Source organism: Schistocerca gregaria, chromosome 9 (assembly GCF_023897955.1).
Source record: "Schistocerca gregaria isolate iqSchGreg1 chromosome 9, iqSchGreg1.2, whole genome shotgun sequence".
Taxonomy (NCBI): Eukaryota; Metazoa; Arthropoda; class Insecta; order Orthoptera; family Acrididae; genus Schistocerca; species Schistocerca gregaria.
Window position 1 is genome coordinate 123,037,731 of NC_064928.1, and position 23,323 is coordinate 123,061,053.

At 45.1% G+C, this 23,323-nt stretch overlaps 1 protein-coding gene across 1 annotated transcript in view; it reads right to left on the reverse strand.

Annotated features, from left to right (window-relative positions):
* LOC126291461 (uncharacterized) overlaps positions 1 to 23,323 on the reverse strand; it is an 80,006-nt gene that overhangs the window by 44,086 nt on the left and 12,597 nt on the right. Inside the window, exon 2 of the mRNA XM_049984973.1 lies at positions 20,555 to 20,724. Coding sequence (XP_049840930.1) covers positions 20,555 to 20,724 — 170 coding nt within the window. The remainder of the gene's footprint in view (positions 1 to 20,554; positions 20,725 to 23,323) is intronic.

Sequence of the window (23,323 nt, forward strand, 5' to 3'; positions counted from 1 at the left end):
ATTCTTACAGACCTATTAATTCTTAACTTGAAATAAAGCAGACGAGCGCTAGAGGAAGTAGTGTGCGCCTAAGCACTGCGGTCGAAGCAACCTGCGTGACAGCAGTGCTGCGCTGGTACGCAGCAGACAGTTCGGTTTTCCGTCGGCGATCCGGTTATAACCTGGCCTGCATCCAATGGCGTGGCTTTATATGATAATCCCTGCGGGCATCCTTTTCGTTGCCTTAAGCATCTGACTCTTTTCCTGTTAACGAACGAGATGGTACAGTGGTCAGCACGCTGGAATGGTATACGGCACGATGACGGTTTAAATCCGCATCGTACCATCCTGATTTATGTTTGCCGTGCATTTCTTAATTCGCTCTAGAAAAATAGGGAGCTAGTTCCTTTCAAAGGACACGGCGGTAATTCTACTTCGTCCTTAAAAACAATACAAGCGACTGGAAAAAAGCGCGGACGGCTCCTGAGTATAAGAAGGGTAAAAGAACGGGCTAGCAAAATTACAGACCAATATCGCTAACATCGTGAGCCGTGTATCGACTCGTGCTACACCTTATATTTAGATGGCAGTGGTTTTCCTTTTCTTCCCCTGACATGTTTGTTTGATATGTTGTCTGTCGTTAAGTGGCTTCTTGGTTGACTTTTCCCTCTGCTATGGATATCTGCGTGTGCATCCGGAGAACTGCTATGGAGGAAGTGGTGTCACCGCCAGACACCACACTTGCTAGGTGGTAGCCTTTAAATCAGCAGCGGTCCGTTAGTATATGTCGGTCCCTCGTGTCGCCACTATCAGTGATTGCAGACCGAGCGCCGCCACACGGCAGGTCTAGTCTAGAGAGACTCCCTAGCACTCGCCCCAGATGTACAGCCGACTTTGCTATCGATGGTTCACTGACCTCTGCGCTCTCATTTGGCGAGAAGACAGTTAGCATAGCTTTCAGCTACATTGTTTGCTACGACCTAGCAAGGCGCCATATTCTCCAAGAATTTATTCCGAACTGATAATATTGTGAATCATGTACCTTCAATAGCGACGTTCATCATTAATGGTTAAAGTTAAGCATCAAACTAATTACATCCGCTTTCTGAATTCTAATTCCTTGTCATGTTCCAGACCTCACGTCAGTATAGTCCTTCCCTCCTTACGGCAGCCTGCGTGAGCTAAAACGCTAAAACACTAAAACGCGTGAATTTCGGCCTCCACTAGTAACACGGTGTTGGCTCTTATGCCAACACAACAGAGGAAGTGAGGTCTTTGACCGGTTGTAACATTGTGTGGTGGCGCGGCAGTAGGGGCGTGCGCTCAGAGAGTCTGCTGGACACGGGAGGGCAGTGTGGCTCGCCAGCGCGAAGCAGGCGTGGTCGGTTGTACCGAGTCGCCACGTGATGTATGTCGGTTGTGTGTAACGAGCGGGTCGAGTTGACGGAAGAGCTCCCCGCGTGTTGGTTGTGTACAGAATCACCCCACGAGTAGTTGCTGTTCATTTCGCCTTGGTGGGACGTTAACAAGCTTCTTTAAATCCTCCGTTTTAACACTGGAGTTTAAAAGGAGACACCTAACATGAAGGAGCGGTCACTACCCGTCAACGTTGCAGAGAAGACGTGAACTCCGGTGACAGAGCGTGTTGTCGCGTGACCGTGGCGTGTTGGGTACGCTGGCGACACGTGCGCGGTCGGATGTGTGGATCCTTGCCATCGGAGGTCGTGTACTGCCTGTTCGAGCATAATTGCAAGTTAATTTCGCGGAAGGTGTAATCATTAAGAAATAATTTTGTGTAACCAGTGTCTCTTCTGCCTTGTGGCCTCCGGCGACCGAGTTTCCTGTCCCTGGCACCGGTGTAATTGAAGACAGTGATCTTTCCTCCTCCTCTCGCTACTGCCCGATGGGAGTAGTACTTTTGGCAGTTTAATTGTTTCGCTATTCTGTCGTGTGTTATGAGTAAATTCATACTTCTTACTGGTTGATCATGTGGTGGCTCATTCAGGACTGTGGGGTGCAATGTTTCCTTGCACGAGGTTAGCTCTAATTCTGGCAGCAAGTTAAGTCATCTTATTACAAGTTTTCGCTGGCTAAAAGTCGGTGCAGTGACCACCCTGAGACTGGTAATTGTGTTAAAGGCGTATTTAAATTGGTCAGTATTCTGCCTGGCCTGAGCATCCCTGAGTGGGTGATTTGTGGCCGCCTTACACGGGTCCGTCATATCTGTTTTGTTCTAATGATATTCCAGGACACTTTTGTTTAAAATTTTTAAATTCCTCTACTCCTTTGTTGCCAATAATTGTGTGTTTGCTGAGACCTTTGATGTTTTTTTAATGGCGGTGTTGGTAGCTTCACTAACTTAAGGACATTACACACATACATGCCCAAAGCAAGATTCGAACCTGCGTCCGTAACAGTCGTGCGGTTCCGGCATGAAGCGCCTAGAACCGCTGACGTTTGAGAACAAATGACTAAAGAAACATTTTTTTCATGTGATATAATTACAAATTACAAATTTGATTTCTTTCTTTGCTTTCACTGTGAGGGCCACAAAACACTGTCTACGACATAAATGTTAATTTGGTACGCCTACCGTTTCCTGAGAGAAAGGATTTTTAACAGTCGGACAAAGAGGGACAGACAACAAAGTTATCCGGCGGCCATAGCGACTGAGTGGTTCTAGGCGCTTCGGTTCCTAACCGCGTGACTGCTATGGTCGCAGGTTCGAATCCTGCCTCCGGCATGGACGTGTGATGTCGTTAGGTTAGTTAAGTTTAAGTAGTTCTAAGTTCTAGGGGATTCATGACCTCAGATGTTAAGTCTCGTAGTGCTCACAAGGGAACCTCCCCATCGCACCCCCCTCAGATTTAGTTATAAGTTGGCACAGTGGATAGACCTTGAAAACCTGAACACAGATCAATGGAGAAAACAGGAAGTAGTGTGGAACTATGAAAAAAAATAAGCAAAATATACAAACTGAGGAGTCCATGCACAATATACGAAACATCAAGAAAAGTGTGAACTCAAGAGCGCCGTGGTCCCGTGGTTAGCGTGAGCAGCTGCGGAACGAGAGGTCCTTGGTTCAAGTCTTCCCTCGAGTGAAAAGTTTAATTTTCAGACAATTTTTATCTGTCCGTCGATGCGAGGTAACTGAACCGTAGTATGGGGACGCTACACCTAAACAAACATCGAAACACACGACGTGAGTCGACTAAGGCGCACGGAAGGGAGAGTATTCCTGCTAACGGGGATTCCTGGCTGGCGGTTGACAGTTCGCTACTTTGGACTGGAGTGCATTAAATACGTGAGATGTATTCCGTGGGCAATATGAATCCAGCAAATATAGCTCGCGACTTCAATAACAAGGTCAATGAATATTTTCCGAACTGTAAGGAATCGGAATCGGAATCCACAAGAAAACCTAAATCGGGCAAGGTAGAAGAATCTTTTTACCCATTCACCAAGTGTAAAAGTTAGGTGGGTCGAAAACATATTCCTGTCATGTGACGCACATGCCGTCCCAGTGTCGTATAGAATACATCAGACATATTTTCCAGTGGAGGAATCGGTTGACCTATGACCTTGCGATCAAATGTTTTCGGTTCCCATTGGAGAAAAATGGTTCAAATGGCTCTGAGCACTATGGGACTTAACATCTGTAGTCATCAGTCCCCTACAACATAGAACTACTTAAGCCTAACTAACCTAAGGACATCACACACATCCGTGCCCGAGGCAGGATTCGAAACTTCGACAGTAGCGGTCATGCGGTTCCAGACTGAAGCGCCTAGAACCGCACGGCCACACCGACCGGCCCCATTGGAGAGGCACGTCGTTTTCGTCCACTAATCGCACGGTTTTGCGGTGCGGTCGCAAAACACAGACACTAAACGTATTACAGTGAACACAGACATCAATGAACGAACGGACAGATCATAACTTTGTGAAAATAAAAAAAGTAAACTTTTCAATTTTTTTTTCTAATCTCATTTTGTTCACTTTTGTTCGTTGTATCTGCTCGGGGCGGCGTCGTAAAACATCCGTCCGTTTAGGTTCGTCGCTGATCGATTAACTCAGTTTCTTTTTTATTACAGAGAGCAGCTAACCCTATGACCGAGCACGCTGAGCACCCGTGCCAGAATTTAAAAATGGTTCAACTGGCTCTGAGCACTATGGGACTTAACATCTGAGGTCATCAGTCCCCTAGAACTTAGAACTACTCAAACCTAACTAACCTAAGGACGTCACACATATCCATGCCCGAGGCAGGATTCGAACCTTCGACAGTAGCGGTCATGCGGTTCCAGACTGAAGTGCCTAGAACCGCTCGGTCACACCGGCCGGCACTCGAGGGGAGAGTTGAACCAAGGACCTCTGGTTCCGCAGCTGCTCACGCTAACCACGGGTCCACGGCGCTCCTGAGCTCACACTATCCTTGATGTTGCCTGTCTTACTCATGGACTACTGAGTTTGAATATTTTGCTTAGTTTTTTTTCATACGTCCACACAACTTCTTCCCGTTTTGTCAATTGATCTGTGTTCAGTTTTTCAAGGCCTATCGGCTGTGCCAACTTATAACTAAATCTGAGGGGGGTGCGATGGGGAGGTTTCCTGGTCAGAGCCATTTGAACAAAGTGATCCTATAAGGATTCTGTTGTTTACTGACAGAGGCACGGAGGGCCATAGACACGGGTTCACAAGTAGATGCCGCGTTTCTTGACTTCCGCAAGGCCTTCGATACAGTTCCCCACAGTCGTTTAATTAACAAAGTAAGAGCATACGGACTATCAGACCAATTGTGTGATTGGATTGAAGAGTTCCTAGATAACAGAACCCTGCATGTCATTCTCAATGGAGAGAAGTCTTCCGAAGTAAGAGTGATTTCAGGTGTGCCGCAGGGGAGTGTCATAGGACCGTTGCTATTCACAATATACATAAATGTCCTTGTGGATGACATCGGAAGTTCACTGAGGCTTTTTGCGGCTGATGCTGTGGTATATCGAGAGGTTGTAACAATGGAAAACTGTACTGAAATGCGGGAGGATCTGCAGCGAATTGACGCATGGTGCACGGAATGGCAATTGAATCTCAATGTAGACAAGTGTAATGTGCGGCGAGTACATAGAAAGAAAGATCCTTTATCATTTGGCTACAATATAGCAAGTCAGCAACTGGAAGCAGTTAATTCCGTGAATTATCTGGGAGTAGCCATTAGGAGTGATTTAAAATGGAATGATAATATAAAGTTGATCGTCGGAAAAGTAGATGCCAGACAGATTCATCGGAAGAATCCTAATGCAATCCGAAAACAAAGGAAGTAAGTTACAGTACACTTGTTCGCCCACTGCTTGAATACTGCTCAGCAGTGTGGGATCCGTACCAGATAGGGTTGATAGAAGAGATAGAGAAGATCCAACGGAGAGCAGCGCGCTTAATTACAGGATCATTTAGTAATCGCGAAAGCGTTACGGAGATGATAGATAAATTCCAGTTGAAGACTCTGCAGGAGAGACGCTCAGTAGCTCGGTACGGGCTTTTGTTAAAGTTTCGAGAACATACCTTCACCGAAGAGTCAAGCAGTATATTGCTCCCTCCTACGTATATCTCGCAAAGAGACCATGAGGGTAAAATCAGAGAGATTAGAGCCTACACAGAGGCACACCGCCAATCCTTCTTTCCACGAACAATACGAGACTGGAATAGAAGGGAGAACCGATAGAGGTACTCAGGGTACCCTCCGCCACACACCGTCAGGTGGCTAGCGGAGTATGGATGTAGATGCTAAAAACGAACGTGAGTCCTGTGGCCTGTATGACCGGTTCTGCAGACGCCAGGGGCGCTACTGTCGCTCCAACTGTCGGGTGTTAACAGCTTTCAGAACAGTGAATATCGTGACAGTGTACATTAGACTGTGGTCGCAGGAACCTCACCCCGTGAAAGCAGCTATCACGAGGACGCTGCTGCACGCCGGCGGTGTTGCAAAAGGTGAAGGCGCGACCGCAGTGCGCGCCCTACGCGGAGGTGAGGTGAGGACCTGACGAGGGTGAACTGCGGCAGCCGCGGGCCAGCACCGCGTGAGCGAGTGGTCAGAGTTTCAGCTTTAGCCTGCGGCCGGAGTTTTGCTGCGGTCCGCTCGGGATCAATACTTAAAAAGCTCACCCCTACCTCCCCCTCCGCCGGTAGCCGGCCTGAGTCAGCCTGACCACCCCCGCTGGGCAGAGGGAAACAGTCGCTGCTCGCGCCGGCGGCTCCACCCGCCGCCGCTACGACTCCTTCCTTCCCGGGCGTCTTAAGCGTGTCCGTACTTCCTGGTGCAGCTAGACTCTTTAGATTCTGGCGAGGCGGTTCGAGGTCACGAAGCTTTATCCCCACTCTTCACGCTCTCCTTTACCTTCTGGCAAGCACACTCTACAGTCAACAGCTACTACCGCTTAAACAAAGCAAAAGTATTGCAGGCTTTAGGAATTAATTTATTATACCAGGTGAAAAAAAGGCAGTATAAATTTGAAAACTGAAAAAAATCACGAAATAATGTAGATAGAGAGGTACAAACTGACTCAAATGATTGGAAAGACATGGGGGTCTTACTAGAACAAAAAAAAAAAAAAAAGTTCAAAAATGTCCGACAGATGGCGCTTCAATTGATCAGAATAGCAATAATTAGCATAACAAAATAAGATGATGTTCTTTATAGGAAATTCTCAATATGTCCACCATCATTCCTCAACAATGGCTGTAGTATGTAGAGAGTTATCTCACTAGGGCTAAGACAGATACTGCCTACAGGAAAATTAAAGAGACCTTTCGAGAACAGAGGACCACTCGTATGAATATCAAGAGCTGAGATGGAAACCCAGCTCTAAGCAAAGAAGGGAAAGCAGAAAGGTGGGGGGAGTATATAGAGGGCCTATAAAAGGGCAATGTACTTGAGGACAATATTATAGAAATGGAAGAGGATGTAGATGAAGATGAAATGGGAGATATGATACTTGTGAAGAGTTTGACAGAGCACTGAAATACCCGAGTCGAAACAAGGCCACGGGAGTAGACAAAATTCCATTAAAACTACTGACGGCCTTGGGAGAGCCAGCCCTAACAAAACTCTACTATCTGGTGAGCAAGATGTATGAGACAGGCAAAATACCCTCAGACGTCTAGAAGAATATAATAATTACGATCCCAAAGAAAGCAGGTGCGGACAGATGTGAAAATTACCGAACAATCTGTTTAATGAGTCACGGATGCAAAATACTAACGCGTATTCTCTACAGACGAATGGAAAATCTGGTAGAATCCGACCTCGGGGAAGATCAGTTTGGATTCCGTAGAAATGTTGGAACATGTGAGGCAACACTGACCCTACGACTTATCTTAGAAGCTAGATTAAGGAAAGGCAAACCTACATTTCCAGCATTTGTAGACTTAGAGAAAGCTTTAGACAATGTTGACTGGAATACTCTCTTTCAAATTCTGAAGGTGGTAGGGGTAAAGTACAGGAAGCGAAAGACTATTTACAATTTGTACAGAAACTAGATGGCAGGTATAAGAGTCGAGGGGCACGAAAGGGAAGCAGTGGTTGGGTTGGGAGTGAGACAGGTTTGTAGCCTCTCCCCGATGTTATTCAATCTGTATATTGTGCAAGCAGTGGAGGAAACAACAGAAAAATTCGGAGTAGGTATTAAAATCCACGGAGAAGAAATAAAAACTGTGAGGTTCGCCGATGACATTGTAATTCTGTCAGAGACAGCAAAGGACTTGGAAGAGAGGTTGAACGGAATGGACACTGTCATGAAAGGAGGGTATAAGATGAACATCAACAAAAGCAAAACGAGGATAATGGAATGTAGTCGAATAAAGTCGGGTGATGCTGAGGGAATTAGATTAGGAAATGAGACACTTAAAGTAGTAAAGGAGTTTTGCTATTTGGAAAACAAAATAACTGACCATGGTCGAAGTAGAGAGGATATAAAACGTAGACTAGCAATGGCAAGGAAAGCGTTTCTGAGAATTTTGTTAACATCGAGTATAGATTTAGGTGTCAGGAAGTCATTTTAGAAAGTATTTGTATGGAATGTAGCCATGTATGGAAGTGAAACATGGACGATAAATAGTTTGGACAAGAAGAGAATAGAACATTTTGGAATGTGGTGCTATAGAAGAATGCTGTAGATTAGATGGGTAGATCACTTAACTAATGAGGAGGTATTGAATAGGACTGGGGAGGAATTTGTGGCACAACTTGACAAGAAGAAGGAATCGGTTGGTAGGACATGTTCTGAGGCATCAAGGGATCGCCAATTTAGTATTGGAGGGCAGCGTGGATGGTAAAAATCGGAGGGAGCCCAAGAGATGAATACACAAAGCAGATTCAGAAGAATGTTGGCTGCAGTAGGTACTGGGAGATGACGAAGCTTCCACGGGATAGAGTAGCATGGAGAGCTGCATCAGACCAGTCTCAGGACTGAAGACCACACCAACAACATCGGGTGATCAAAAAGTCAGTATAAATTGTCAGAGGTTGTGCGTTGACAGACCCTCGGATCGTGAAATGAGCTTCGTCGGTCCACAACACGTTACTCAACCAATCGTCAACTTCCACCATCTTTTGAAGCGCCCACACCGCAAATGCCCTCCGTTGCACTAAATCGCCAGGTAACAGTTCATGATGCAGATGGTTTTTGTACGGATAGCATCTGAGGGTTCGCCTAAGTGCCAACCAAGCAGTACTGTACGGAATGCCGGTGCGACGTACGACTGCACGAACGCTGACTTCCCCGAACCCGCTACAGTCTCCATTTCTTCCTGAACTGTCTCAGCAGCATTACGCCTTGTGCTCAGTCGGCTACTACGGGTCTATTCTAAACACCCGTGGCTTCGAACATCGAAATCATTCTCGCCACAGCTGCCTTTGTCAACGGACCTTTACCAGTTCGAATCCCCTTCCTATGGCGATAGGATCGTAACGCTGAACTAGTACATTCCCCATTCTGACAATACAGCTCCACTAAAAGCGCCCTTTCAGGTAACGTCAACATGCTGCGACTGCTGGCCCATGTGATTCTCTCTCTCATTACAGCTCCTTTTATACACGATTGTCATGCGCAGTCACTGACGTTTTGCTGTCCAGCGCCATCTGTCGGACATTTTGTTCTAATAAAACCCCATATCATTCCAAGCATGTGTGTCAATTTTTACCTCTCTATCAAATTTTTACTGACGTTTTGATCACCCTGTACTTGTAATTAACTTTGTTTCGCATTTTGTTTATGTACCACTATAGGCATTATTGCACTAAAATTACTATACAGGGTGAACAAGATTAAAAACGATAACAACAGGGATGGATCCCTGAATGGAAATGAAGGAACAAACGTACTATGAACATATTGGATGACAATTATTCAACTAGATGAAAATAACATAAATTAGTAAATTAGTTACACACTACGGCGTGCACACACTTTATTGAACATGTAAACTACAGATATTCCGATTTAGTTTATGACATGTTCAATATGCCTGCCATCATTGGCGATGATGTGACACTGATGAATAGCGAAATTCTGCATGATCCACTGAAGTGTCGGAACGTCGATGCAGTCGATGACCGCCTGAATGGATGTTTTAAGCTCAGCAATGGTTCTGGGGTTATTGCTGTGCACCTTGTCTTTTATACAGCCTCACAAGAAGGAGTCGCATGTGTTCAGATCCGGAGAATATGGCGGCCAATTGAGAGCCATGCCAGTGGCTTTTGGGTACCCCAGAGCCAGAATGCACACCCCAAAGTGCTCCTCCAGGACATCGGACACTCTCCTGTTCCGATGGGATCGAACTCCGTCTTGCATGAACCACAACTTGTCGAAACCAGGGTCACTTTGGATAATGGGGATGAAATCATCTTCATAAACCTTCAAGTACCGTTCAGTTGTCACCGACCCACCGAGGAATATTGCACCGATCATCCCGTGAGTGGATATTGCACACCACACAGCCAATCATTGAGGGTGACGAGACTTTTTTGTATCCCGCCCGGAAGGCGGCGCGTTGGTCTGCTCCAGTAAACGCAAGGGTAGGCCGAATGTAGGAAGTGAGTATGAGCAGGAAAAGGTGAAATGCTTCGGTACTGCGTTTAACCTAACAGAATATTTAGTAGAGAATATTAAAAAATGAGATACGTAACTTTGCACTGAAGATGAGCACGTAGGTGCGAAGCCGTACAGGTATCAACGCTAACAGCTACTAGCAGTTGGACAAAATCACTGAAGTAACTGACGTAACAAAGTCTGTAATGGCTACCCCCCTATGAAGTGGAAACTATGTTGCAATGGGCTAAATCCGGAGCGGCGCTCTTAGAGCTGCACAGCGCCGGCTAGAGGGCGCTATCGCCGGTGTCGTAGTGCCAACCTAGCAAAGCGCACCTACGTTGTGGCATCATAGCTATCCATACCAGAGACTTACCGATAGCAAAATGCGGATTCTCAGTTCCTCAAATGTACCAATTTTGCGTATTGACGAACCCATCTAAATGAAAGTGGGCTTCGTCGCTTAAACAAACCATACAATTCCCATCACGTCCCGTGGCCAACAGTGCAGTTTGAACGTCCTACAGCAAACAGTTCAAAAGGTATGATGGTTTTATTTCATATGATTCAGTAATTTTCACGCTCTATGTGAGGAAATTCATCGTTGTTACTGTAGGTGGCGCTGACGAATGGCAGTTCCTCTGACCACGTGCCGTGTGTTTCTTGGGTGATTGACGGAGCGTACCGTAAGCAGCAGAATGGTCCGGTATTCATCTAGGGGACAAGCCGAGATGTTGCTTGAGTACGGCCAAGCAGATGGAAAAGGTGCAGAGGCAGCACTCGGTCTTTCACATCTAGTGTACGCACAGCGGGCCGCCTCCCTGCACCTTAGTGTATCTGAAAGGACCCGTGATCACACGAAAAGGGTTTGAAATGTTGTGTGATGTGGTTGGAGTCTGTGAGGTTGCTTGTTTTGGTGCAGCTGAGCTATCTCTCGGCGGTTTTCATCTGCTTTGCCGTACACAAGCACCATCTCGGCTTGCTCCCGACAAGAATACCGGACCATTCTGCTGCTTACAGTACGCTGCATCTATCACACAACGTGCCACACTCAACGAACATCCGGCCCGTGGTCAGAGGAAATGTCATTCACCAGCGCCATCTACCGTGCCAAAGGACACATATTCATGGGACCTTTTTTGCTCTATTCCCAGTCAGGAATCCGTCCGTGCAGTTTGTCGGTTTCATTAATATTCAGCCTGTACGTATTGGACAGTAGGGCCGAAAGACTGCATCCCATCAAACAGAAATTACAGCGGGCGGACATCATCTTCGCTAACTTCGTCGCCGTCGTTGTCGCTGGGGCTCTTGTCACTCACTGTTCAAAATGGTTCAAATGGCTCTGAGCACTATGGGACTTAACATCTGAGGTCATCATTCCCCTAGAACTTAGAACTACTTAAACCTAACTAACCTAAGGACATCACACACATCCATGCCCGAGGCAGGATGCGAACCTGAGACTGTAGCAGGCTCGCGGTTCTGGACTGAAGCGCCTAGAACAACTCGGTCACCACGGCCGGCTCACTCACTGTCTTCACGTAGATTTATTACAATCTAAATGTGTTCGTCTCGAAGTCTTTCCTTGACGAGGTCTTCATCTTGCAGTTCCTCCGCACGGGTAACGCATTTCTGCCTGTCTTCTATTGTCACACGTTTAATGGCGTGCTCCAGTAATTTTCTCTCATCTCAGATTTTAAATGTAAATTTTTTTTCTGGTACCTCTCTCTTTATTTGAGCCTATATCGGTTCAATGGGATGATACTGACTGTGATGTGGAAAAAGCCGTATTACTTCATGTCCCATTTCTGCAGCTAGATTATAAAGCTCATATCGGCTGTTATTGCTACTGTGTCCTCCAACAATGAAGCAATCCGGGTAGCGCGTGTGTGGGGTCATGAGCTATGCTTCTGCTTTTTAAAATGCCATTTTAAAATGTCAACTTCTTGAAATTTGTGTTGGGTATTTTTTCGATACGCCTGTAATTATAGCTTGAGTTGTCCATGACTTACCACACTTTCTCCTTCCTGGCTTCGGAGGAGATCGGTAAACCATTCGATAAACATTACATTTTCCATCTGTTGATGATGATCAACGCCGCGTTTGATTCTCAATGAAACCATATTTGACCGATCCGTCTAGGCAGGTTGTCAGGTGTGATCCTTCACCTGACGGGACATTGACAATACTGTTTCTTTTACTGTCCTGCCAGATAAAACTTTTAGAGTGTTTTTAATTGACCCAAGTGTAGTCGACGTAAATGCCTTACCTTACACATTCTTCTTAAAAATGAGGCTTTTCCGGCTACAGTATCTTCTTTCTCCTCTTCATCAAAAATTTCCACCCGTCATTAGCTTTTCAATATCTAGAGACACGTTTTCTTAAACTTTTATGCAGAGACGTAATGTCTCCTGCACAGTCTATTTAAACTTTTAAAACAGCTTCAAGTTTTTTTAGGTGTTGGGTATTCAGAATTATCATAAAATTTCTGAACTGTGGGACGGATTACGTCTTTCTGCTAATCATCTAACCCTGTGACAGGTATCTGGCGTGTAATGTTTTTTCTTAGGCAGGGAAAACTTCGCCCTAGGGCATTTTCATGTTGGTTCAAATGGTTGAAATGGCTATGAGCACTATGGGACTTAACATCTGAGGTGATCAGTCCCCTAGAACTTAGAACTACTAAAACCTAACCAACCTAAGGACATCACACAAATCAATGCCCGAGGCAGGATTCGAACCTGCGACCGAGAGCGGTCACGCGGTTCCAGACTGAAGTGCTTAGAACCGCTCGGCCACACCGGCCGGCCAATTTCATCTTGGATTACACTTCCATTGTCTTGGTAACAGATGCACTGCACAGTTCTTACTGAGACCTGACATACATGTGCAGTTGTTATTTTGAGTATCTCTAAAAAAAAAAAAATCACAAATCCTGTTTTGGGAATTTTCCAGCGCTTTGAGAAAATTATGCACTTTGCACACAATATCAGACTGTCGCCTGATACTATTATGCACAATTTAAACTTAGACGCATAGACTCACTCCCACACTTTGGTGTATAACTGCAGAAGGGATGGATATTGCACAGGGAGAAAGGGTAAACACCATTGTGAAGGCATGTTACATTGATCTTTCGAACGATTTTCTTACCGAAATCATTTGGAACGAGTCAGTTTACAGATATGTGTACATGGTTAATGTTATTACTACTCGTGCACCTACACTTAAATACAATTTTTTTCTTTTTTTTCTTTTACCAGTTTTTAGGTAGACATTCGTCGGTAGCATGGATGGAGCTGTCCATGAGAAATGATTTTTAAATTAGATTTAAGCTTTGTTTGGATGGATGTTAGACATTTTATGTAATTGGCCAAACGATCAAAAGTGTTTACTGATGCATATTGAACTCCTCTGAGCCACCGAGTGCTTTAACAATGTGTAATAACGCTCATTTTTCCTCTAATGTTGCAGGTATGTACATCACTGTTCTTAAACTATGATCTATTAGTTATGACGAATTTCATTAGCAAAAATATGCATTGTGACGCGCAGTTAAAATGCCTAGCTCCTTGCAGAGGTCCTTACATGTCGTTGGTGTGTGACGGCCACATATTACTCTTACTGCTCCCTTTTGTGCAATCAATACTTTCTTTGTAAGTGATGAGCTACCCCAGAATATAAACCCGTTCGAAATTATTGAGTGGAAATATGCAAATTATACAAGGATGGTGATACGTTTGTTTCCCAGGTTAGCTATTATACGAGGAGCAAAACTAGCTGAACTTAATTGTTTGAGAAGCTCAGTAATGTGCTTCTTCGAGTTTAAGTTTTCATCAGTCTTCACACCCAAAAATATGGGGCACTGTGCCCTCCTTTCTGACTCCCATTCATGTCCTATATCAGTTGCTGGTGTGACTGAATGTAGTTCGTTTTTTTCACATTTTAGGGACAGTCCATTTTCAGAGGACAACTTAATAATTCTTTGGTAAATACCATTTACTAACTGGGATTTGTTATAACACTAGTACCGTCTGCTAAAAGTGTGTTTTGCTTGTTGACTCTTAAGTGAAAAGTCCTTCACATATATAAGGAATAGGAGGGGACCCAAAATTGAACCCCATGGGACTCTCTTTGTGATTTTTACCCCAGTAACTACTATTTTCTGTCTTTCCGACATTATCTGAATCATTCAGAACAGCGTTTTGCATTCTGTTTGTCAAGCATGATTCAAACCAGATGTGTGTAAGGACACCAGTTCCACAAAACTTGTTTTTCTGAGAGAGTTTCATGATATACACAACAGAAGGCGTTGGAGATGTCACAAAAAATACTGACAAGCGATATGTTATTATTTAATGCTTGTACTACTGAATGTGTAAATAGCATTCTCAGACGAGCAGCCTTTCTTGAATCCAAAGTGTGATAATCTAAGTAAATTGTACCACTTAAGTGTGCGATTGTCCTTGAGTACAATACGTTTTTGATTATTTTGAAAAAGACTTCAGTAAGGAAACTGTACAGTAGTTGCTTAAGTCTGCCTTGCCACCTTTCTTATAAGGGAGTAGTTTCATTATTGTACTCCACAATTCCCAATTGATACTTTCACTCAAATCAGTGCTTTGTAGCAGATATCGCACGTTTCTACATTAAATTTTAATTTGTGATTTCGTAAAATAGTAGGGCTGTGGGTCCAATACCATGAAAACATCCCACTTTATATGAAAATATGATGTTTCAAGAATGACTGCAGAAGATGCTTTGTAAACAAAAGCGAAACTTGTGTAGTGTTAAATACTCTTTAATTAACTGCAGGTAGCTTAACACGGAGAAACTAATACCAACTGAAATTATAACGTTTGCAATAACTCTCATGTATAACTGACTGTCTTATGAATCAATTGGATTGATACTACAAATTTAAATGAATTTATAGATTATATCATACAACACATAATAAATTGGATTGTGTTCCTACGGTAGTAGCTAAAAATGTATCGACGGCTCCATCACTGCAAATATGTGCCTCGAGTTCCATTACATGATGCACTTGACTTGATTTAAGATTAAGAACATATCATGTCTGTTGAAGGGAGTTTATTCTCTCTCGTCTTTAAATATCATAGAAGAGTACGTAACTGTCTCGTGAAAGAAGCTCTTAAATAATTGCATGAGACGAAATGGATAAGAAACAAAGTAATGAAAAGTAACTTTGTAGGAAAACCAGGTAAGGATGAATATATCGCGCAGAAAATGAATAGAAAGTCTTTTGTTTACACAGAAGAACCATTGTGCGGATAAGTGATCTTACATGACCATACATTTACAAAAGACAGGAAAATAATCCTGTATTCATACATAATACCACCCATAATATTATTTAATGAAAAGAAATGAGATAAGCAATTGTCAGAGCCAGATGACTCAACAGAAAAAGGATATTGATCTCCACGCATTCCAACCAAGTTCAGAAGTGGAACAAAGAGCTAGCACTGCTCACATGAAATACAAATCCAAATAATGTGAAGGAGTACGCAACGTATACACACAAAGCCAGCGCAAGTAAGCAACCACCTCACCATATACTGAGGTGTCTTAATATTGTGTCGGACCTCCTCTTGTCCGACTAATGCCGCAGATCGACTCGCAAATTGTTGCAAGTCCCTGCAGAAACATTGAGTAGTGCTGCTTCTAAAGCCGTCCATAATTGTGGAAGTGTTGCCGGAGCAGGATAACTGTATGAAATGACCTCTCGGTTACGTTCCATCAGTGTTCAGTTGGAGTCAAGTCGGGCGATATGGGTGGCGACATCATTCTCCCGAACTGTCCATAATATTCCTCAAACCAGTCGCGAGCTATTGTGCCCCAGTGACATGGCATATTGTCATCCACAAAGATTCCATCGTTGTTTGGGAGCATGAAGTCCATGAATGGCTGCCAATGATCTCCAAGTAGCCGAACACAACCATTTCCAGTCAATGATCGTTTCAGTTGGGCTATAGGACCCAGTAGATTCCACGTAAACACCCCCCCCCCCCCCACCCCCACCATTATGTAGCCACTACCAGCAGGCATAGAGCCTTGTTGACAACTTGAATCCGTGGCTTCGTGGGGTCCGCGTCACACTCGAACCCTTCCTTCAGCTCTTATCAACTCAAATCGTTACTCATGTGAACAGGCCAAGATTTTCCAGATTGGGCGAGGCGCTGCAGGCTATACCGCGCTGACAGCGGAAAAACTCGAGTCGCTCGTCTGCTACCATAGCCCATTAATGTCAAATTTCTCCGCACTGCCCTAACAGATACGTTTTTCGTACGTCCCAAATTGATTCCTGCAGTCATTACACGCAGTACTGCTTGTCTGTTAGCACCGACAACTCTACGCAAACGCCGCTTCCCTCCGTGGTTACTCTAGTAGCAATGGGGTAGTGAGGGGCTGAGAGGGTGGGGGCGTGCAAGAATGAGGGCTTGCATTAATAAATGTCTGCAATCAATGCGTAGGTGGAATTCGCTGTAGGTAGTGGTTTCATAACTGATTAGCTGAATCGGAATCTTTAGTACTGGAGGTTGGGGTTTATGAAGGAGAGGGATTTTACCAATGGGAAAAATAATGTTACGTTTAACGCATAGTTTGTTCTGGGTATATTCGTGTACAGCCGTCAGTGATCGCAGCGTCAGGGTAGCCCGACATATTGGCCATTTATGCCGAGCGGCCCTCCCGCGGCGAACCGGAAGCTGATCACGTTAAAGAGTAAGGAATGGAGTACAATCGGGATCGAGTTCAGGTAACAGGTTCCAGAGTAAAACTGCTTCAGCGGTAATACCTACTAGTTGCAGGGTTCGGAGATATGGGATCGGACAGACACGTCTGCTGGGTGATCGGGCACTTGCTCGGATAACTAGCCGAAACGCAGATTTTTCCCAACGGTAATATCTCAGAAAGTAGTTAATGGACCACTGCAATCAAGTGAGGAGCGAAAACTCTATAAAATGGCTGGAAAAGCATGTCTAATATACAGGGTTATATTAGGTCTGATGCTCCTGCCGGAAGGACCCTTCCCTGACAGAAGAAAAGAAGAACACAGAATAGAAATATTGACCCGGCAGTAGGGTAAGAGACAAAGGGGAGGGCAACTGTGCCGTGATGGGCCGTCAGCAACTGTGCTATCTGTGGTGAGAGATAATGCATAAAAATCTGATATTCTAGGCACGCTCTGTGGATCTTGGAATGTTAGATTCGCTAACGATCTCCGAAGTGGAATGTCCCTCGCGTCTTGCTGCAACTACTATTCCTCGTTCAGGGTCTCCTAATTCCGCTCGTGGTGCCATAATCAAGTCGGAAACCTTTTCACATGAATCACCTGAGTACAAATGACAGCTCCGCCGATGTACTGCGCCTTTCTACTTTGTATACGAGATAATACCACAATCTGAGTATACAGGGTGTTACAAAAAGATACGGCCAAAATTTCAGGTAACATTCCTTACACACAAATAAAGAAAAGATGTTATGTGGACATGTGTCCGAAATGCTTAATTTCCATGTTAGAGCTCATTTTAGTTTCGTCAGTATGTACTGTACTTCCTCGATACACCGCCAGGTAATGTTGACTTCGGTGCTTGTGTTTTGACATGCGACTCATTGCTCTACATTACTAGCATCAAGCACATCAGTACGTAGTATCAAAAGGTTAGTGTTCATCACGAACGTGGTTTTGCAGTCAGTGCAATGTTTGGAAATGCGGAGTTGGCAGATGCTCATTTGATGTACGGATTAGCACGGGGTAATAGCCGTGGCGTGGTACGTTTGTATCGATACAGAGTTCCAGAACGAAGGTGTCCCGACAGGAAGACGTTCGAAGCAATTGATCGGCGTCTTAGGGAGCACGGAACATTCCAGCCTATGACTCGCGATTGGGGAAGACCTAGAACGACGAGGACACCTGCAATGGACGAGGCAATTCTTCGTGCAGTAGACGATAAACCTAAAGTCAGCGTCAGAGAAGTTGCTGCTGGGGGCATTTGAAAGCTCTTGTCTACGCAACCCTGGTACCAAATGTAGAGACTCTTAGTGCTCGTATTGTGGACGGCTGTGATACAATACGCCATTCTCCAGGGCTGCATCAGCGCATCAGGGATTCCATGCGACGGAGGGTGGATGCATGTATCCTCTCAAACGGAGGACATTTTGAACATTTCCTATAACAAAGTGTTTGAAGTCACGCTGGTACGTTCTGTTGCTGTGTGTTTCCATTCCATGATTAATGTGATTTGAAGAGAAGTAATAAAATCAGCTCTAATGTGGAAAGTAAGTGTTTCCGGACACATGTCCACATAACATATTTTTTTTTCTTTTTGTGTCAGGAATGTTTCCTGAAAGTTTGGCCGTACCTTTTCGTAACACCCTGTATGCTTATCGCTGACGTATGACTTCTGTCTCCTTAGTGTAATCGTGGACGACGTCACTTCATTGTGTTCATAAGGCAAGTGTCTACACTAAAGCAATTTGTCACGTCCGTGCGATAGGAAGCAGGGAACTACATCGTATTCACTGCAGTAAGTGGAAGGTAAGTGTCACGCGGATCTTGGAAACTCATTTCCGCCCTACGCAATCCTATTGGCTGCCTAATCTCACAGCTTAAGAGACTTACTTAAGACACTGTAGCAGATGGAAGAGTGACTACAGGCACATTGATTCATGCTGGCGCTTATCGATATGCATTTGGATACATAGCATGAAATGCTCCTACATCAGACGGCTTTCCATTATTACAAACTCAAACATTTAGGCGCGTGACTCACTTTGAGCACTTCCAACAACTGAACGAGCGAGCAGCAACAGGACAACAATTCAACCAGCGGTATGCAGCTTGCGACAGAGTGGGTTTGCGAAAACTTTTGCGAGGCTTCAACAACCTTGACAACGTTACTTCCGTAATTCCTTTACTTGGAATAGCCTTGTTTTCAGGATTCGACTTACTTCTGTCTGTTGTGTTGGCAGAAGAGTCAACACAATGTTACTAGAGGCCGAAATGCACGCGTTTTAGCTCACGCAGGCTGGCGTGAGGAGGGAAGGACTATACTGACGTGAGGTCTGGAACATGACAAGGAATTAGAATTCAGAAAGCGGACGTAATTACTTTGATACTATTTAATCCATTAATGATGAACGTCGCTCTTGACGGTACATAGTTCACAATATTATCTGTTCAAAATACATTCGTAGTAACTGGATATGGTGCCTTGCTAGGTCGTAGCAAACAATGTAGCTGAAAGCTATGCTAACTATCTTCTCGGCAAATGAGAGCGCAGAAGTCAGTGACCCATCGCTAGCAAAGTCGGCTGTACAACTGGGGCGAGTGCTAGGGAGTCTCTCTCCACTAGACCTGCCGTGTGGCGGCGCTCGGTCTGCAATCACTGATAGTGGCGACACGCGGGTCCGACGAATACTAACGGACCGCGGCCGATTTAAAGGCTACCACCTAGCAAGTGTGGTGTCTGGCGGTGACACCACACTTTCTACTTGTACCGTTGTTTAAAACTGTTCATGTGCAGAAATTACCGAATCGATAGACAGAATGGCATATATCGAAACAAACTAGGCAGTATTTCGAAAAACTCGACTATGAAAGAGCGAGGTGTAACATCTGTCTCCAAAAGTTGAAGTCTTTTGCAAGTTTTCAAATATGGATCTGGCATATAATTTGTAAGTAAATAAATAAAAAAAATCTGCCCTCGTATATATACATCTGAAGATGCAAAATCTATAATGCACAAAAGCTGGAAAGCATCCTTTATAATTTCAGCTTGTCACATGTGTTCCCACTTTCCGCCACGATGAAAGTTTAATTATAATTCGTGTTAGTATTTGTCCTGCAATATGGTTCAAATGGCTCTGAACACTATGCGACTTAACTTCTGAGGTCATCACTCGCCTAGAACGTAGAACTAATTAAACCTAACTAACCTAAAGACATCACACACATCCATGCCCGAGGCAGGATCCGAACCTGCGACCGTAGCGGTCGCTAGATTCCAGACTGTAGTGCCTAGAACCGAACGGCCACTCTGGCCGGCTGTCGTGCAATAAAGAAAGAATCTAACAGCTGCTCCAACATCAGTCCATAAAAGAATCCTGGTATGCGCAGTGGTGCAATCTGTAAATGTGTGTGTGTGTGTGTGTGTGTGTGTGTGTGTGTGTGTGTGTGTATGTGTGTGTGTGTGTGTGTGTGTGTCCGTCCGAGAGTAATAAGTGAGTGAGAAAGTAAGTAAGAGAGACAGAGAGAGAGAGAGAAAAAGAGAGAGAGAGAGAGAGAGAGGTAGTTTGCGACTCGGGTGAAAAAAAAAAAAAAAAAAAAAAGAGTATAAACGGCCAAAATGCTACATCTTGTTTGTTCAGTGGCAAACTGAGTTACATTCGCAAACCTAGTGACAAGTTGCACAACATAGTGACAGATCACAGTTGGTGAAGCGCGGACCACACAAACAACCAACTGGCCGCCTCGCCGCTTCTGCGTGTGCTGCGCGTAGCCTGCAGGCCGCGGCGGCGGCGACACGTGCACAGGCGCGTATAAACACGTGGCACGGGGGCGGGGTGGGGGCGGAGTGGGGGCGGGGAGGTCGACAGAGCGTGCTAATCCCGCATATGAACTGGCGGGCACGCGCTGTCGCCGGCAAAAACTGCACGCACGTTTCTCACACGCTCTTAACGGCGCTCAAAGGTATACACAGCGCGCACGGCTAGGTAGAAGTACTTTCATGCAACAATATTACAACTCCAGAGATCGATCAGCTGCGTAACTAAATGAATAATGTATAAGCTAATGAAAATGTACACTACTGACCATTAAAATTGCTACACCTCGAAGATGACGTGCTACAGGCGCTAAATTTAACCGACGGGAAGAAGATGCTGTGATATGCAAATGATTAGCTTTTCAGAGCATTCACACAAGGCTGGCGCCTGTGGCGACACCTGCAACGTGCTTACATGAGGAAATCTTCCAACCGATTTCTCGTACACAAACAGCAGTTGACTGGCGTTACCTGGTGAAACGTTGTCGTGTAAGGAGGAGAAATGCGTACCATCACGTTTCAGACTTTGATAAAGGTCGGACTGTAGCCTATTGCGATTTCGGTTTATCGTATCGCGACATTGCTGCTCGCGTTGGTCGAGATCCAATGATTATTAGCAGAATATGGAATCGCTGAGATCAGGAGGGTAATACGGAACGCCGTTTTGCATCCAAACGGCCTCGTATAACATTTAGTCGAGGTGACAGACATCTTATCTGCATGGCTGTAACGGGTCTTGTAGCCACGTCTCGATCCCTGAGCCAACAGATGGGGACTTTTCAAAGATAATAACCATCTGCAAGAACAGTTCGAAAACGTTTGCAGCAGCATGGACTATCAGCTCGGAGACTATGGCTGCGGTTACCCTTGACGCTGCATCACAGACAGGAGCGCCTGCGATGGTACTCAAAGACGAACCTAGGTGCACGAATGGCAGAACATTTTTTCGGATGAAACCAGGTTCTGTTTACAGCATCATGATGGTCGCATCCGTGTTTGGCGACATCGCAGTGAACGCACATTGGAAGCGCGTATTCGTAATCGCCAGACTGGCATATCACTCGGGGTGATGGTATTGGGTGCTATTGTACGTCTCGGTCACCTCTTGTTCGCATTGACGGCACTTTGAACAGTGGACGTTACATTTCAGATGTGTTACGACCCGTGGCTCTACCGTTCATACGATCCCTGCGAAACCCTACATTTCAGCAGGAGATGTACGAGCCTTTCTGGAGACGTTCGACTGCTGCCCTGGCCAGCACATTCTCCAGATCTCTCACCAACTGAAAAGGTGAGGTCAATTATGGCCGAGCAACTAGCTCGTCACAATACGCCAGTCACTACTCTTGATGAACTGTGGTATCGTGTTAAAGCTGCATGTGCAGCTGTACCTGTACACGCCATCCAAGCTCTGTTTGTCTCAATGCCCAGGCATATCAAGGCCGTTATGACGGCCAGAGGTGGTTGTTCTGGGTACTGATTTCTTAGGATCTATGCACCCAAATTGCGTGAAAATGTAATTACATGTCAGTTGTAGTATAATATATTTGTCCAACGAGTACCCGTTTATCACTGGCATTTCTTCGTAGTGTAGCAATTTTAATGGCCAGTAGTGTATGAATGGCTACGAAATTTCGCGAGTGAAATACAGTTTGCAAACCGTATCCGCCGCTCGCCGATAGGGAAGCCTTCCGATTTACACTATGTGATCGAAAGTATGCGAACACCCCCAAAAACATACGTTTTTGATATTAGTTACATTATGCTGCCACCTACTGCCACGTACTTCATATCAACGACCTCAGTAGTCATTAGACATCGTGAGAGAGCAGAATGGGGCGTTCCGCTGAAATCACGGACTTCGAACGTGGTCAGGTGATTGGGTGTCACTTCTGTCATACCTCTATAAGCGAGCTTTGTCTTCGATGTAACAGTGTAGGGGAAACGTGAAGGGACAATTACAGCACAAAAGCGTACAGGCCGACCTCGTCTGTTGACTGACAGAGACCGCCGACAGTTGAAGAGGGTCGTAATACGTAATGTGCAGACATCTTTCCAGACCATCACACAGGATTTCCAAACTGCATCAGGATCCGCTGCAAGAACTATGACAGTTAGCCGGGAGGTGAGAAAAATTGGATTTCATGGTTGAACGGCTGCTCATAAGCCACACTTTATGCAGAAAAATGCCAAACAACGCTTCGGTTATTGTAAGGAGCGTAAACATTAGCGATTGAACAGTGGAAAAACATTGTGTGGAGGTGCTCTACCAACTGAGCTACCCAAGCACGACTCACACCCCATCCTCACAGTTTTACTTCTGCCAGTACCTCATCTCCTACCTTCCGAGGTACTGGCAGAAGTAAAGCTGTGAGGACGGGGCGTGAGTCGTGCTTGGGTAGCTCAGTTGGTAGAGCACTTGCCCGCGAAAGGCAAAGGTCTCGAGTTCGAGTCTCGGTCCGGCACACAGTTTTAATCTGCCAGGGAGTTTCATATCAGCGCACACTCCGCTGCAGAGTGGAAATCTCATTCTGGAAACATCCACCAGGCTGTGGCTAAGCCACGTCGCCGCAATATCCTTTCCTTTAGGAGTGCTAGTTCTGCAAGGTTCGCAGGAGAGATTCTGTAATGTTTGCAAGGTAGGAGACGAGGTACTGGCAGAAGTAAAGCTGTGAGGACGGGGCATAA